The sequence below is a fragment of the Oryza glaberrima genome, chromosome 2, assembly GCF_000147395.1.
Source record: "Oryza glaberrima chromosome 2, OglaRS2, whole genome shotgun sequence".
Lineage (NCBI taxonomy): Eukaryota > Viridiplantae > Streptophyta > Magnoliopsida > Poales > Poaceae > Oryza > Oryza glaberrima.
Genome location: NC_068327.1, coordinates 23,650,712 through 23,666,904, shown reverse-complemented (window position 1 = coordinate 23,666,904; position 16,193 = coordinate 23,650,712). Strand labels below are relative to the sequence as shown.

General features: G+C 44.6%; 3 protein-coding genes across 4 annotated transcripts; 1 reads left to right on the top strand and 2 right to left on the bottom strand.

Annotated features, from left to right (window-relative positions):
* The first annotated feature begins 1,743 nt into the window (after positions 1-1,743).
* LOC127764420 (UDP-rhamnose/UDP-galactose transporter 6-like) lies at positions 1,744-5,112 on the top strand. 2 transcript variants are annotated; one of them, XM_052289300.1, is made up of 6 exons: positions 1,744-1,852; positions 2,476-2,635; positions 2,791-2,975; positions 3,058-3,258; positions 3,677-3,838; positions 4,559-5,112. In XM_052289300.1, exons 2-6 carry the CDS (start codon positions 2,506-2,508, stop codon positions 4,874-4,876), a joined length of 996 nt encoding a protein of 331 aa, XP_052145260.1. In that variant the 5' UTR covers positions 1,744-1,852; positions 2,476-2,505; the 3' UTR covers positions 4,877-5,112. The 2 variants fall into 2 exon arrangements, with proteins under 2 accessions (XP_052145260.1, XP_052145261.1); XM_052289301.1 differs by having other exon boundaries at positions 1,789-2,077.
* Positions 5,113-6,404: 1,292 nt separating this feature from the next.
* On the bottom strand, positions 6,405-8,322 carry LOC127761293 (protein TIC 20-I, chloroplastic-like). The gene is made up of 3 exons (XM_052285565.1): positions 8,181-8,322; positions 7,794-7,979; positions 6,405-7,376 (listed from the first exon to the last, which is right to left on the bottom strand). The coding sequence occupies exons 2-3, from the start codon at positions 7,945-7,947 to the stop codon at positions 6,751-6,753; spliced, it is 780 nt and encodes a 259-aa protein (XP_052141525.1). The 5' UTR covers positions 7,948-7,979; positions 8,181-8,322; the 3' UTR covers positions 6,405-6,750.
* Positions 8,323-10,562: 2,240 nt separating this feature from the next.
* LOC127763652 (AP2-like ethylene-responsive transcription factor PLT2) lies at positions 10,563-15,319 on the bottom strand. Its single transcript, XM_052288416.1, has 9 exons — positions 14,882-15,319; positions 14,107-14,797; positions 13,280-13,362; positions 13,101-13,109; positions 12,921-13,009; positions 12,689-12,762; positions 12,551-12,601; positions 12,248-12,324; positions 10,563-11,746 (listed from the first exon to the last, which is right to left on the bottom strand). The coding sequence occupies exons 1-9, from the start codon at positions 15,114-15,116 to the stop codon at positions 10,929-10,931; spliced, it is 2,127 nt and encodes a 708-aa protein (XP_052144376.1). The 5' UTR covers positions 15,117-15,319; the 3' UTR covers positions 10,563-10,928.
* Positions 15,320-16,193: the final 874 nt, after the last annotated feature.

The window sequence follows — 16,193 nt, the reverse complement described above, 5'->3', positions numbered from 1 at the left end:
TGTTTATGCTCTATGCTTACATTACATCCGAAATAAATGCTGTGTTCCATGCTTAGCGATTAAATAAAGTAGCAGTCATTAGTTATCCCATGATCACAATCATTCAGGAACACCAATTGTGTAGCTTTCTCCATTTAGAAAAAAAGAAAATATTTGTCGCGTTTAGAACTTCAGACTCACCAATCTTGCGGGCGTTTTCTTTTGTTTTCTGGAACGGTGACACTCGTTTCAGATGGTGTACTGTGTCACACAAGTTATGTGTGTTGCGCAGCCATTCCTCTAGCATATTTTTCTCGATGTGGTTGCGTGGTCTTTGCAATGTCAAGAAGAGAAGAGGGTGGGGATTAGCCGGTTAGGCTGTCTGTCATGGATCAATCACCGTCAGTTGTGCACCCTAATTGAGCTTCTGCCTAATTAATATCGTCCACTAAATAACAGTGCTTTTCATCAAACTGTTGTCCGGTGGATGGACCAGTCGCCAAAAGTTGAGAGAAATTTCCCTAAAAAAAAAAGTTGAGAGAAAAATTTACTACTCCACTTCGTTAAAAAAAAAGCTGTCCAGCGAAATAAATCCTGCGTAGACACACAGCAAGATCACAACATCGTGATACCCCAACGCGGTTGAAGTTGGAGTGCAACCATCCCTCCTACTATCCGTGGGTCAACCTAAGTCACGGTCATATTGTACTTGCTCCATCATAGATCCAATTAAAACAGTAACTTTAGATCTTACGGTCACATTGGACCTGCTCCACCACAAGTTCAATTGAAACCATAACTTTAGATCTCAAGTCTACACAACCTAAAAAACAGTCTGATGGGTGAGTACCGTCCCCATCTTTTAAGTCGTATTTCTCCATCAGCAATTACCGATGTGGGGCTAAACCTAACACCGTCGACGGCGAAGGCCACATCGTCGCGGAAGCGAGACGGCAAACCGCCCGACGGGGAATTTTTTTCATTTTTAATTTTTTTCTTTTAATATTTATAGAAATAATCCATTGGCGTAAAAAATTACAAAAATAGACCATGCCGCTCTCCACTAGGGCGGCAAGCTAACGTGGCAAACGGGGGAGGGACAAGCGGTGACGGCAGACGGGAGAGGGAGGGTTTTTTTGCACGAAAACCCTTGCCGCCCTATGAGGCTCGCATGCAAAAAAAGCCAACCCGAGCCTAATACTTTTTGGCTGGTACTTTTTACATCTGGGTCCCTTGCCGCCCACTAGTAGGGCGGCAAGGGGCCCAAAAAGTACCAGCCAAATGCTCTTTAGGGCTGCGAGAATTGCATTTAGCCCCGGGGCTAAATGCAATTTTCGCAGACAGCGGCGCCGTCGAGCCGCCGTCTGCCACGTCAGCTTACCGCCCTCCACTAGCGCGGCAGGGTTTATTTTTGTAATTTTTTGCGCCAATAAATTATTTCTGTAAATATTAAAAGAAAAACATTTAAAAATGAAAAAAAATCCCCGGCGGGTGGCCGCGGCTGCAGCAGCATAAGCAGCGTTCGGGGATGCCTGGGTGGCTGGATTTGAGTTGGGCTAGTCACCTAGTTTCACCGTGGGCCCAATTCGGTTGGGATCCCATCCCACGGCGGAAGCCCAAGTCGAGCCGAGCCGCATGGGCGCCGCCGCTGCCCACCACCGCACCAGGCCACCACCACAACACCTCGGTGGCTCGGTGCGCACGCACTCGCGCTTGCGGCCACGCGCGATGCGACGCGACCCGACTTTTCTCTCCCTCTGCGCGTACGCGTGATGGCGCGTGAGGACTGAGAAGATGAGACGGGAGGAGGAGGAGGAAGAGAAGGGGCCCGTCCATTCCATCGCCCGACGCGGCCCGCTGCGGAGAAGAGGAGGTATCGAAACCATAGCTCTCTCCCGTCTCCTCTCCTCTCCTCTCCTCCCCTCCTCCGCCGATGGGGAGGATTCCTTCCATTCCATCCACGCATCCGCTGCCTCCGCGGCATCCGAGTTCCGTGTACTGCGCTGATCTCCGGCATCGGATTTCTGAGGGGGGGCGTTCTCTCCGCTGGGGTTGTTCCACTCGGTTCTTAACTGGGAGTGAGAGTGTGCAGGGCAAGGTGGTTGGGGTTTCACGTCGAGTAGAGACTACTGCGACTGTCCTAGTTATGGCAGTGCCATTGTATGTTTATTCAAAGCGGTAGATCTGGTGGAAGAATATGAACTGTTGCAGATAATTGTTGATTCTGATTTGTACTGGTGTGACATGTGCCCATGTGTTCAACTTGTGTAGTACATGTTTTCTGATGCTTGGATTGTTTGTTTAGTTATTAAGAATTCTACTTATGTTTGCTGATTTGTACTTGCTGAGTACCTGTGCTTCTAGAATTATCTACCGTACCAAAATTAGATTTGGAGCTCTGATTTATTTTGGTAGTAGCTTGCTGATGCACCTCTTATTTATATCTAAACTAATTGACTGCAACTTGTATTGAACTAGTAGTTTCTGATGCTTCAGATCGAATTGTACTCTACATGATAAGAAAGTATGGCACCAGCAAGCAAAGCAGAGAGAAAAGCAGTGCTAGATGCTGGAGCATGGATGTTCAACGTTGTGACATCAGTTGGTATCATCATGGTCAACAAGGCATTAATGGCCACACATGGTTTTAGTTTTGGTAAGACATGCTATAATTCCTCACTCGTGGATGAATTGTCAAGAATGCCTTATCCGCATGTCTTATGGATAGTTGGACTAAACTGAACTATCGTTGTGCAGCAAACCAGTCAGATTTTTTGTACTAATGATGTGTTCCATTGTGTGTTTGTACAGCTACAACATTGACTGGACTGCATTTTGCAACCACAACCTTGATGACATTAGTAATGAAATGGTTGGGACATATTCAGCCATCCTATTTACCATTGCCAGAACTCGTTAAATTCGTCTTTTTTGCAAACTTGTCAATTGTTGGGATGAATGTTAGTTTGATGTGGAACTCTGTTGGATTCTATCAGGTGGGAAGAGTAATTTTAAATCCTTCTATATTCAATGTTAGAATGGAGTGCACATACTAATTTTCGTCTCATGCCTCTTCAGATTGCCAAGTTGTGTATTATTCCAGTCTTGTGCATTCTGGAAATCCTGTTTGACAAAGTCCGTTACTCAAGGAATACAAAACTCAGTATAGTGCTTGTTTTAGTAGGAGTTGCTGTATGTACTGTGACTGATGTTAGTGTGAATTCAAAAGGGCTGCTAGCAGCTGTAATTGCAGTATGGAGCACAGCACTACAGCAGCATGTGAGTATTTCATTGCGCACATTTCGACGCATTCCATGCCCTAGTGATAACTTCTCTGTTTGACTCCTCTTTAAATACCTTGGCTTCTGAATTAGCAGTTTCAGTTCAAATTACGTCGCATATGGTACATTACATTTACATATTTTCCAAACTGTTCGTGTGAATTCAGTCTGATTTATCTCATTCTGTAATCTGGATTTCTGTCGATATTTGCTTGCTTCTAACTGCTGTACTGATTACTCATGTTCAAAGGAAATGTTCAGTAGTAACTTGTATCTAAAAGAGTTGCAAATATTTAGTCTTACTCATTTATCTGCTAACAGAAATTTTGTCCCTCGCTGCTGTTTTCACTTTTAATGGTGAGGTTTTGGATAATTAGCACTTGTTTTATTCCAGTTATTTTTCTTTCATGCTGCAGTACGTTCATCACCTTCAAAAGAAGTACTCGCTTGGCTCATTCAATCTATTGGGTCATACTGCTCCGGCTCAGGCAGCATCCCTGTTAATACTGGGGCCTTTTGTGGACTTCTGGCTGACCAATAGAAGAGTTGATACTTTCAATTACACAACAATAGTTACGGTATGTGATTCTTGTTTTGAATCAGTTCTCTGCTTATTCTCTTATGAACTTGTTGCATTACAGTCCCATTTGGCTCCATTTGGCTCTATGCAGCTATTTCGGCATTATAAACTGTACATAGCTGTAGATGAATCTGTTTTGAGTTAGATACTGATGATCATGAAGAGTTTACCATATCCTGTAACCACCAGATTTATCTCCTGGATTTGGTCCATGAATTACGATTTAGGCTGGAAAGGAATATTTTAAGTTCTGTTTTGATATAAGTTTACAGCAGTTTTAAAGAAAATTTTTTGAACATTGTATTATCCAAGCGTTATTAGTAGAGTACTGGCAGTGATTCTTTTCAATCCCTTTTGTGCATGTTCATTTCCTCTCTATAATGGATCAACCACCTAACTGCTATAGTTAGTAAGCTACCTTGCACATTCCAGTTGAAACTTGAAATGTGTTTTTACAGTATGGTCCCTCCTTCAAATATACAGAAGTATATGAATAGTTCTTTGTTGCACAATAGCAATTTTGCTTCTTATATATACTTCATGGAGATTAAGAGATACCTAGTTTTCTTCTATCTATGAATAAAATTTTATGGAATGAGCATGACATGTATGGTTTTTTATCATAGCAGTGCAGACCTGATGTTCCCTTGACTTTTACATGTTCTTTACATGAGCAAACTGGGACTAATGCTTTCTTCTTCACTCACTTAATTTCCAGTTCTTCATTGTATTGTCGTGCACAATTGCTGTTGGGACCAATCTAAGCCAGTTCATATGCATTGGAAGATTCACAGCTGTCTCATTTCAAGTTCTAGGCCATATGAAGACGATTCTTGTGTTGACCTTGGGTTTTCTTTTGTTTGGAAAAGAGGGCCTTAATTTTCACGTAGTCCTTGGCATGATCCTTGCTGTGATTGGCATGATTTGGTACGGGAATGCTTCGTCAAAACCGGGAGGCAAAGAGCGGCAGGTTTACTCGGTGCCCAGCGAGAAAACTCAGAAGTCATCACAATCAGAGCTTGATCAGAAGGTCTGAAACAAAGTTGTTTCGCTATTTTTACAGCTCCATTGCTTAGCGAGCATTGAGAGGACCACGATCTGATTTATTCTTTTTTTTTTCCTGGTAAGTTTAAAGATGTTTCTGTACAACTGAAATTCATAGCAGACAACAGAATATGGCAGGAACTAAGCGCGACGATAATTTAATTTGTAATATTCCATTGAGTAACTGCATATATGATGGAAAGATAATTTCAGCTGTGATGTTCCGTTTACTAACTGCGTATATAAAATCGATCGGTCTTCACTTTGATATCTGTTGAAAAGAAATTCCTACCTCTATCTATCTCTGAGGTCTTCGGATTTTGCAAAACTCCGTAGATATGTGGAAGAGAAATGCTATCTCCACTTCGACTAAAACAGAACTTTTATTAGAAGTTTATTGTGATCTTTTTGTTCAAATAACAATTAAGATGAAGTAGGGTCAATCAGACCTCAGAGAAACCCTTTCTTTAAATTATGAGGTTTGCTGCACCCCTTCAATCTTCGAGGAAATTTGGCTTTCCAGCTTAGCCTGGCAGTATCAATGTATATTGTTATGGCACGTGGAGTCGGTGGAGAAGTGGCTGAGCAACACTGGTCATCTGGGGAGAGCTACCGATCGGAAAAATCTGACAGTAAAATGTTTCAGTTAACCGTTGGTGCAACATTAAGTTATATATAGTGAAACAGAAAAATTAGCCTATGAAACATTTAGAAATTTTGTGAAACACAATGAGAACACATGGTGAAACATATTGCTATCGCGTATGAAACAATAAGCTTGTATTGTTTGAAACATATGTTTTTTTTTTCATTAGAATATAATCATGTGATATCTTGTTGTAAAGATTTAATTATAAGGAATTCAATGGCGTGATCGAATCATTCATCGGATAAGTAGTTCACAAGAAAAAATATTTTTAAGGTCACTAACACATGCATGCATGGTGCGAGAGCCAATAGAATGGCAGGAGAGAGAGAGAGTAGGGACACGAGTGTCCCACACTTTTTCGGTCATTAACGAAACATTGAGTTATACGTAGTAAAACACAAAATTTCAGTTATTGTAACATTTAATTTTTTTTTTATGAAACACAATGAAGACACATGTTGAAACATATTCCTATCACGTCTGAAACATTAAATTTAACGGATTGAAACATTTGTTTTTCTTTGATCGGAATGTAATGTGATATCTTGTTGTAAAGATTAAATTATAACAAATATAATGGTGCGAAGAATGGATAAGTAGTTCAGAAAAAAAATATTTTGAAAATCATACAGTGTGTACGGATGTGTGGTAGACAGGGATGTAAGTGTCCGATTTTTCATGTTACGGCAGACATCCAACACTAAGCATTTTCGTGGTCATTTTCATGTATACCGGCTCCAGTAAGCCCATTCCACCTCATGACCTCATACTCATAGCCTTATGCTGCTATGGACTGCATCCAAGTAATTGCAGACATCAAACCTCATACCACGTTATTAGCAGGTCAATATGTCAACAACACAACACAGCAACATTGAAGAGGTTTTAAGAGAATTTCAAGGGCGCCTCCAAGGATAAAAATAAAAAAAGAAAATTCCAGGACTATGAAACTGAACTCACAGGCTTCAAAATGGTCATCCTATTCAAAATCAAACAAAACACAACCTAAACAATATATCAAGTAACTCTCCAGGCCACGAATATTAGAAATAATGCAGTTACTTGCGCTGCTAAGTGCCAACACTGCAAATGATTTCATCCCCTCCTCTTGTATCTCATAATTCCCGACATTTTACTGTCTCAGCAGTTTTCAAATCTCTCGTACAAAAATCCCTTAATGCTTCTTATATTCAAAAGATGCATATTGCACTAACCAACTACCTGAACATACTCATATCAGAGTGGATGAACGCCGTTTGAGATACAAACGGAACGCTGGGGTACATGCCTGCCAGAGCACACCTCATGCACTCAAGAACTGTGGATATCTGAATGAAGGCAATCGTCATCCAGAAAAACACCATTGGTTTACCCTGATAAACAATGCTTGGATTCCAGTTGCACATGGTCGCCAGAGCTTGAGAACCAGTATCAAGGAGAATAGCCAATATGACGTGATACCGCAAGAAGTGTGGCAACCACTTCCGCCTCACCACAAAGAAGTAGACGGTCATGAAGATCATCAGAAAGAGCCATCCTGGGACTAATGCCATTGTGTCAATGAATGCATAGAACAACCCAAACTGCTGCAAGTATGGATGAAGCTGGTACACAGCATCTGCAAAGGACCACATGTTGTGCAGTGGCAGAAGATAGGGGACACACGCTAAGGTCCTCCACCACCATCTAGGTTTGGTCTCCAGCTCAGGGAAACTGAATGATGATAAAGATGCTCGACAGCCAACTTGAGTTCTACGACGTAACTTGTCAACTGACAGCAATGGTTTGATGCCTTTGATAGGATCATACTTTGTGAATGATGGAGAGAACAAAGCAGCACCAACTGAAACAAATAAATAACATGTTATAAATCTAAATTCATACACCTTCTTCACAAAAAAAAAATCCTTTAAACACTGATAGGTAACTTAATCACAATTGATGCACCGTTTTAAGATAGCGTAACAAGTCTACAAACATCAAGATTGTGTTGACTGTAACTATGGTAATTGTAAACTTGTATCCCAATAAAAATATAACTTCTCAGAACAATCATTTGCCTGAAAGACCATCATACAGGATTTCACCCCTGTATGCAGAACAATTTTCAGTTTTTCTCCACTGATTAGTGTACTCCAGCAGAAGCTGAAACTTATATTAGTCCTTCAGGTTTATATCGAACAAGTTCGTCATGTATGGGCAGTAACGAGCTTATATTGTCATCCAATGCAAAATTACACATATGCAAGAAAATCAGTACCTCTCAAAGGCTGATTTTTTCTGTCATGCCGAAGTGCAGGAGCACGCAGATTCAGAAACGCCGGTCCAGCACGCGATCCTACAGGGCCACCATGGCGGCTCGCGGCAGGAAAACCGAACACCCGAGCATTCGCGGTCGCAGTAACTTGAGCCATTGAATTCAGCTGAGCATTCCCCAGGGACGGGCCTGAGATGGGGTATGGATGATCATTTCAACCCCAATTTAACGGGGAACAAACTGTCTGCTATTAGTACTTAAGGTTAACGCAAAAGGGAAAAGCATCCAGATCTAATAAAAGAAGCTAGGGTTCAACGCGAATTCGAGAAGAAGTCTGGGTGGAGAGAGATGAGAAAGAGGGTGCGGGTAACAGAGCGTGTGGATTCTCACCGGCGAGAGCGAGGATGCGGCGGAAGCAGCAGGGGGGACGCCCACGCCGACGCCGGCGCCGCTGCTCGCAGGATGGAGATAAGGTCGGGCGGCGGGCGGACTCGCTCGGACACGGGGAGTCGAGGACGAGGAGACGGGGAGATTGACTATGAACCGAGTAGGGACCGATATGGCATTGGGCCCGGTTCACCTATTAGGGCCCAGCATCCTAATTACGATGAATTTTGGTAGTAAGTTCACTTTAGATCCCTCATTTGAGATCGAGTTTCAAACACATTCCTAAATTACAATACCAGAAATCTTAACCTCTAACTTATAAAACCGAGTTAAAGTAGGTACTTCGGCAGTATATATGGCTGGTTTCACTAACGTGGCAAGTTGACTCGATCCACTCGTTGTCGAAACAAGATTTCGGCAATACTAAAAGGGGGTGGCTATCAAGCTGGAAAAGTAGATGGGTTAGGAGACAAGGAGTTTTATACAGGTTCAGGCCTTCTTATTTAAGAAGTAATACCCTACTCCTGTCCGGGGATTGATCCGCCGAGTGTGTTATTGATCGTATGATCTGGGAGAAAAATCGTGCCCCTAGAGGCACCCGGACCCCTCCTTATATAGGGGAAGGAGTCCGTATTACAAAGTACAGACCATATCCCTAATGGAATAGGTAGTTACAGATAAAATACAATCGTAACCGACTAGGACCCTGGATATTTCCTTGACATACAAGTTTAATATTCAACCTGAGTCCCTTTAAAGATATTCTATCTATACATGGCACCCCATACCCAGTCGGATACACATGCCATGTAGGTATGGGGTATCCATAATCTCCACACTCGTGCTGACTAAGCGCTTATTTGGCAAAAATAAAAGTGAGCCCCACATGTCATCTACACTCTACTCACCTCCCTCTCCCCCCCCCCCACCTCTCCTCTTTCTCTCCATCTCTCCCCCTCATTCCTCTGGAGTTCGATGCATCAAGTGTTCTGGCAAGGAACGGCGCACAGCGGGTAGGAATGACTTGGGGATGGCTAGGAGATGCGATGTGGTGGTGGCGGCTGCCATCGCAACCATGGCAGCAGGGAGGTGGAGTGGGGTTGGGGGCGGCTCAAGGACAACCGGGAACAGGGCAGCGGACATCGGAGACGGCCGCGAGGTCGCATAAAACCGCCCAACTCGGTAACGGTGGAGAAGAGAGGGACGGCGGCGAGGTCGCCTCATCCTCTCTCCCTTCCCTCTTCCTCCAGATCCGCGCATCATTCCGCCATTGCCAACGGTGTCAACAAGCATGATGACGTGGTCGATCAAGCAGCATTCCAATGAGCTCATCGCTGACATCCATGTCATCGAATGGGTTCAGCTCTCAGACCCCTCCTCTGTGGCCCATCGAATCGACCACCACCACCAACATCCATCCTTCCTAAGCAACCATTGTGGCGCTCGAGAAACCTAGCAGACAAAGATGCATGATAGAGGCTGAGCGATTTTGGGGCACACAACGTGGCGACGGAGTCTATGAGAGAGTTGCTTGATCCATCGGCCCGCCGTGATGTGGAGGGAGGAGGGAAGTAAGGCTGTGAGGCGGAGGCGATGATCCATCGAGAGCCAGCGGAGTCCAACTTTCATACATACATCATACCACCATTCATCAAAACCCTCTACGGGATTAGTAGATAGGCTTATGATAGACACATACACCCCATTTTCTCCATATATAAATAAAGCAACCTCCCCAAACCGATAGGACGTAGAATTATTACTCTAAGAAGGGCTTAAACCTGTGTAAAAATCGTACCTTGTCTGACTGGCATTCCCTCGAGAACACACAAACATGACACATGTATACAAGTTTCTATTGTCAGGAGTTTTATCGATAACAATAATATATACTATAATTACAAACCAAGCTAGCCCGTGCATTGCACATGTTAGTGTTATTGATATTATAATTATCCAAACTTTAATTATACATATTATTAAAAAATATTATCACTGTTATTTTAGATAGCGGTATATACATTAGTTACAACCTATATATTAATCCACACACTTACTAACCAAACTTCCAGGTTAAAGAAATTTTACAATTCTTAAGAAAACAACTTAAGCTACTAAATTTATACTAAAAATTTTAGTAACTCAAAGTATCAAGTATTTGGAGGTATTGAGTTTCATACTAGAAAATGTACTTCTATACTTTCCAATACATTTCTAAGGATGGTTAAATTACCATTCTTTTTAACACGTGGGAGGTAGGACTATTGCCCAATTTTTATAGATATAGATAAATACTAGTGATTGTCTAAATGTCAATTGATCTAAGAACTATATAGAGCAATAATGATAAGAGTTAAGACAACTAAATAAAGTATGAGCGCCAAGATATTATGATGAAGTTATTGTCATTGCACGAGATTAATTAGTGTGTATCTCCTCTGAGGATTGGCATGATCCTTCTGAAACTATACCCAAAACTAACAGCAAGCAAGGATATTAACTTAGAGGTTACAACACAAACTTTACTAGCTTATACCCTTACCTGCCATTACCCAGCTTCCAGAAGGCAGCACCTTTGCGTGTGTCACTCACACCCAGTCAAGCAAAACCTGATCAACGACCAAACGAGTTGCAACACAACCGTGATCAAGATTCGTCTAACCTAAACTTGACTTGATCGATCTAGCTAGCTTAATTAATCGATCGATCCCCTAACTAGCTATACTAGCTCCTGCCCTCTTAATTCATCGATCATCCCATGGCGCCATTGAAAGGCGAGCTCCAGTTGGCCGAGTAGCCGCCGTTCGCCCTCGCGATGCTCACCGTCGACGCCGAGCCCTGCGACAGCTGGTACCCGCCGCCGGCGGCGCCGCTCGCCATCGCCATGGCGTCGTACCCGATGAGCTTCCCGGCCTGCTCCTCGTTGCCGTAGCTGCAGGTGCTTCCTTGGTTGGTGGCCGTGCTGCTGTGCCCCTGGTCGGCCACGACGGTGCTCGCCGGCATCAAGAAGGCGTTGCCACCGAGGCCCTGGTACCCGCCGCCGCCGCCGTTGTAGACCGTCGAGCTCGACGACGCCTGGAAGAAGTTGTGGGCGGCAGCGGCGGCGCTGCCGAGGTGCAGCTGCTGGAGGTCCTGCAGGCTGTGCGCGGCGGCGGCGACGGCGGCGTCCTGCTCGGGCTTGCACCACCCGCGCGACGGCGCCGCCGGCGCCTGGCCGTACGGGTAGTGCACGGCGAGCGGCGGCGGCTGCTGGAACGCGATGGTCGGCCAGCCGTGGTGGTGGTGGTGGTGGTGGTACGAGGCGGCGTAGGCGCCCATCCCGACGTCGGCCAGGCCGGAGATGACGCCGGCGCCGTCCATGTCGGCGGCGCGCCAGATGGTGGCGCCGGCCGCCTCCGCGTGGTCCGCCGCCTCCTTCAGCCGCCTCGCGGCGCCGCCCACCGGCAGCGTGCTGCTCTCCAGGATGCTCTTGACGTCGTAGCGGCTCATGTCGAAGTTGGTGACGGCGTTGAGCCCCCGGAACTTGATCGCCGCGATGTCGTACGCCTCCGCCGCCTCCTCCTCGGTGCCTATACGTACGACAGAATTTGCAACGATTATATCATCAGATGCATATGATTAGGGTTTTTGTTTCCCAAACGCATGTGTGCAACATGTTCCATATTGCATGCATGCATGCACGCATGGACGGTGCAAAGCAAATTAAGCAAGAGCTATGTGATTAAAATTCAAAGGGGCTAGGGTTTTCTACTTGGCCCTTGACTCCATGCCCCGGTTTTCTCAGACAACTTTGAGACAAAAACTTTGAAAGGTACATTTCGGACATAGTTAATGCGCTAACTGGGAGTACTACTATTTTATGCGCCATAGGGCAACATATAGAATATCTAATCTTCAGTTCTACGAGACGTACGAAGATTTCAAGAAAAAAGGACTAAATTAGTACGGGTCGATGACTTAGATCTTGGGGATATAACACTATGACTAGTCATTGATTAGTTTTAAGGATCTTCATTAGGAGAGCGATTAAGTTTAGATGAGACAGGTCTAAGATCAGTGTAGCAGCTTACTGAAGGTGCCTAAGTAGAGGTCCTTGTTTCCTGCAACCCTCCCTATCCTTGCTTGCCATCTCCCATGCTGATGGTGCCTGCTCAAAAATTATATGTTAATCTATATTACAACATTGGAACACCAAAATATCACTACAAAATTTAAGCATATACAGTTAACATGAGCCGTGTACATATATGTTGACATAGCTTAGAGATTAGTAGTTCATAATACATATAAATAAGGACAACAAGCACATCTAGTACATTGCGTGCTTTTTAGTATACTACTAGCTAGGAAGAAAACATAAATCAATTAATTACCTGGTTACACCACGATATTTCGATGCACCACGAGAAAATCCACTGCTATTCCTGCATATTTAATTAATGAAATCATATCTCAGTGTGCTAGTGTGATATTCTGGGAGTGATAATTCCATATGGTGAAACATCAGTTACCTTCTTAGGTATGCAATATACTCCTGCCTGGTCATATGTTTCATTTCATCTAGCTCTTTTTCATAGTTACTTATCTGCAGTGAAATTTTACAATAAAAAAGGGATAATGCAATCAACAAGTGCACAATTTAATTTTTATATACTGTATTATAAGTGGTGTGTAGAAAACTATGATCTATTAACAAGCTAGCTAGAAAACTAAAACGACAAACTTATATGTTTAATTTCTTACTGGGAAATTTGTTGTTGTTGTTGTGCCCCAATACTTCAGAGCTGCCAAATCATAAGCTCTCGCTGCTTTATCCTCCTTGTCATAGCCACCTGAGTAGTCGTGATACAAGTATAATGATTGTGCAGTCACTAATATAGTTAAATACAATGAAAAAAAAACTGAAGGCGTTTGCATGCATACCAAGATAAACTGCGCATTGCGGAGCATAACGGTGTCATTCCGGATCGAGTCATTAGGCGATGGGGAACAGACGAATTGAAAGTATGCTTAATTAGTACTGTAAATTAAGTGTACATATAAACATACGTAGTGTTATGCTGGAGGGAGAAAAGAGATGATATATAATCATTTTGCATTACCTTGCCTACCCTTGCGACTCTGCCCTTCTCTTCTACAGCTATTATCCCAGAGATGAGCCTCATATCGCCCTGTCCATCTATGCCTGAAACCAACAATTTCAAGAGCAGGTAATTTACTAAAGCTCATATGCATGCTATTAAGATTCAAAATCACGTCTGAAAAAAAAATATAAACATTGGTTGACATCCTTGCATGTTCGATCTAAGCGCATATGTGTGCAATAGAACATTAGTGAGAAAAATTAATAAGCAAAAGTATTAGCATGTTTTTGATCTTTTTTCAATTGGTTAGAATATGGGCAATACCAGAATTAATAATATCGTATCTATCAACAATTACCAATACTAGTGTGGCTCCTATTTCTTGTGAACAAAATTATTTACTTCCCAATCGTATATTTAGCTTGTTAACGAAGTTAGTCTAACTCCATACTAATTCCGTATCATCAACATCTAATTTCATTGTCCTCCTTTTCTTAGATCAATGAACTTTCTACATATATAGCCTATACCCAATTACCTTTCCAAAGGATCACATAAACTATATACTAACTCAAAGTAGCATATATAGCCACTGTCTCGATCGAGCGATTGCATTATTATTTATCTACATTCGATTGCAGTTAGCTAGCTATCTAGTATAGAACCATAGATCTGATGATAGTTTATGTTCTCGATAGATCGATCGCGCCTCGACTCAAAAAGGAGATAATTAATTTTCTAACTAACGGTACCTTCCATTTGAAAGGAATCAGCAATCCATCATCGATCAGTATGTAGGCATGTAGCTAGCCATAGTAGCATAGACAAACCAATATTGTTCTAACCTTGTTACACCTCGATATATCGAGGTCCTTTGCCCGAACGTGTCGATGGACTTCCTCGGCACGGCCTCTATCGCGCCACCGCCCGGCGAATCCATGGCGCCGCTGGCCCGCTTGTTCTCCGACGATGTGCTCTCGGCCGCTCCGCCGTTGGCGTTCCCGCCGCCGGCGACGACGATAGGCAGGTGCGAGTGCGAGCCCGTGCTCATCGAGAGCGCCAGGCTCTGCGAGCTCGTCCCGCCGGCCGCCGCCGAGACCGCGCCGCCGTTGTTACTCCTCCCCATCGCGTCGGAGGAGCACCCGAAGCTGCTCGCGCTCGCGTCGGTGCTCATCTCCGCCGCCTCGTGCGCCTGCTGCTGCGCGGCGGCGGCCGCGGCCGCCGGCTGCTGCTGCTGCGGCTGGTGGCCGGCGGGCACCTGGCCGTTGTTCCGGAGCCAGGTCTTGATCATGGAGAGCTCCATAGTGTTGCTCCCGCTGTTGCTGTTGGTGCTGCTGGCCATCGGGACGCCGGAGAAGAGGAAGCCCCCCGCCGCGTGATGATCTTGCTCGGAGACGAACGAGTTGCCGCCGAGGAAGTCCTCCAGCTTCGGCTCGGTCTCCTCCACCGCCGCTGCCCTCTTGCCGCCGCTGGAGCCGACGAGCATCGACAGCTCCGAGGCGCCGCCGTTGTAGTCCAGCCCCCTCATGTTCCAATCTGCGTTCACATCAAATATCAAGATCAAACACCCATCACTCCATGTACTACTAGAAAACGAGAGACACACGCGTGCATGCATACCTTGTGCCTCTTGAGCTCCCCTATTGAAGGCCTCCATGATGCCATACGAGGCGTTGTGATGATGCCCCGCCACGCCGAGGTGCGCGTCGGCCGCCGTCGGCTGCGACGTCGGCAGGCCATAGAAGTCGCCGGCGCCGGAGATGTCGATGGCTGCCGGAGGCGAGTTATCCTGGTGAGGCTGCGGATTCTCTTGGCCGGAGAGCGAGAAGCCCAGCCAGTTGTTTGCAGAAGCCATCTCAGGGGGAGAAGAAGCTGATAGAACAGTGGGATTGGTTTTCTTGCTGATGATCAGAGCAGCAGTGAAAACATTGGTGAGGATGAGAGGAGGGATGTACTAAGTTGGAAGCTGATAGGGAGGAGGTATAGCTTTTCCAGGGGATGCACTACATTTTGGGTCAATGTGAAGATGGCAGGAGAGAGAGGCCAAGAAAAAAAATATCCTGGCCACCTGAGAGGAGGGGAAATGTTCTAGGAGGCCTGTATTTATAAGTTAAGAACAGAGTATAGCAGAAGACTAGTCTTAGACGTTGTGCTGGTAGCTAGCGAGTAGTTATGTTTCTTTTGTTTCGTCAGGATTCTGAAGCTGAAGGGGGCAAAAAATTTTTAGAAATGTTCACATTTGAGAACGGATGGAGCTAGCAGTTGTTTACCGTCAGTTAATACATATGGAGAGCAATTTAACTCCTACCAAATCAAGAAAAGTTCAGGCATTCATAAACCATACGGGATATGACAATTGTTTTGTTGAATTATTGTCATATAGTACTATATAGCATGGATCAAGTTCTCCTTTTAATTAGTATGAATCTGAACCCAAACAAAAGACGACATGCATGACATGTAGATCGAGGAGCTCGATCAATCCAAACATATATACCAATGCAAGCAGTGGCGGGAAAGAGCTAGCTAGCCGAATAAATAAGCTTAACAAGAACGAGATCGATCAGGGACGACATATCCTTGGATCTTAATCAATCTATCTTAGACCTTACTCGATCAGAGCTTGGATCCGATAGCGCGCAAGCAAGCAAGTTAAGATCGCCACACTACTATGTATGTATATACGACGTATGTACGTGCACGCGCACGCGTGGATGGATTCACGCTCGGGTCCTAGCGCGCGCGGACGGTTCGTCCCGTCCAACGGCGACGAATCCAGCGAAAGATTCCCGCTCGCGCCGGAGAAAAGAAGAAAAAAAAAACCGAGAGCATAGAGAGAGAGACGAAACGCTCGCTGCCTCAACAACGCCGGTCAAACCGCCGCGCACGCACACCTGTGCAGAAAAAAATCAGTCCAACCCGCCTCTCTCTT

What these genes read in the sequence shown, in the direction of transcription:
- LOC127764420 (XM_052289300.1), top strand. Translation starts at nt 2,506, where the DNA reads ATGGCACCAGCAAGCAAAGCAGAGAGAAAAGCAGTGCTAGATGCTGGA. An exon ending in GCACAGCACTACAGCAGCAT is followed by an intron (nt 3,259 to 3,676) that starts GTGAGTATTTCA and finishes TTCATGCTGCAG; the next exon opens with TACGTTCATCACCTTCAAAA. An exon ending in ATTACACAACAATAGTTACG is followed by an intron (nt 3,839 to 4,558) that starts GTATGTGATTCT and finishes CTTAATTTCCAG; the next exon opens with TTCTTCATTGTATTGTCGTG.
- LOC127761293 (XM_052285565.1), bottom strand. Translation starts at nt 7,947, where the DNA reads ATGGCTCAAGTTACTGCGACCGCGAATGCTCGGGTGTTCGGTTTTCCT. An exon ending in AAAAAATCAGCCTTTGAGAG is followed by an intron (nt 7,377 to 7,793) that starts GTACTGATTTTC and finishes TATTTGTTTCAG; the next exon opens with TTGGTGCTGCTTTGTTCTCT.
- LOC127763652 (XM_052288416.1), bottom strand. Translation starts at nt 15,116, where the DNA reads ATGGCTTCTGCAAACAACTGGCTGGGCTTCTCGCTCTCCGGCCAAGAG. An exon ending in CAACAACAACAAATTTCCCA is followed by an intron (nt 12,763 to 12,920) that starts GTAAGAAATTAA and finishes ATTTCACTGCAG; the next exon opens with ATAAGTAACTATGAAAAAGA. An exon ending in AAATATCGTGGTGTAACCAG is followed by an intron (nt 12,325 to 12,550) that starts GTAATTAATTGA and finishes ATTTTTGAGCAG; the next exon opens with GCACCATCAGCATGGGAGAT.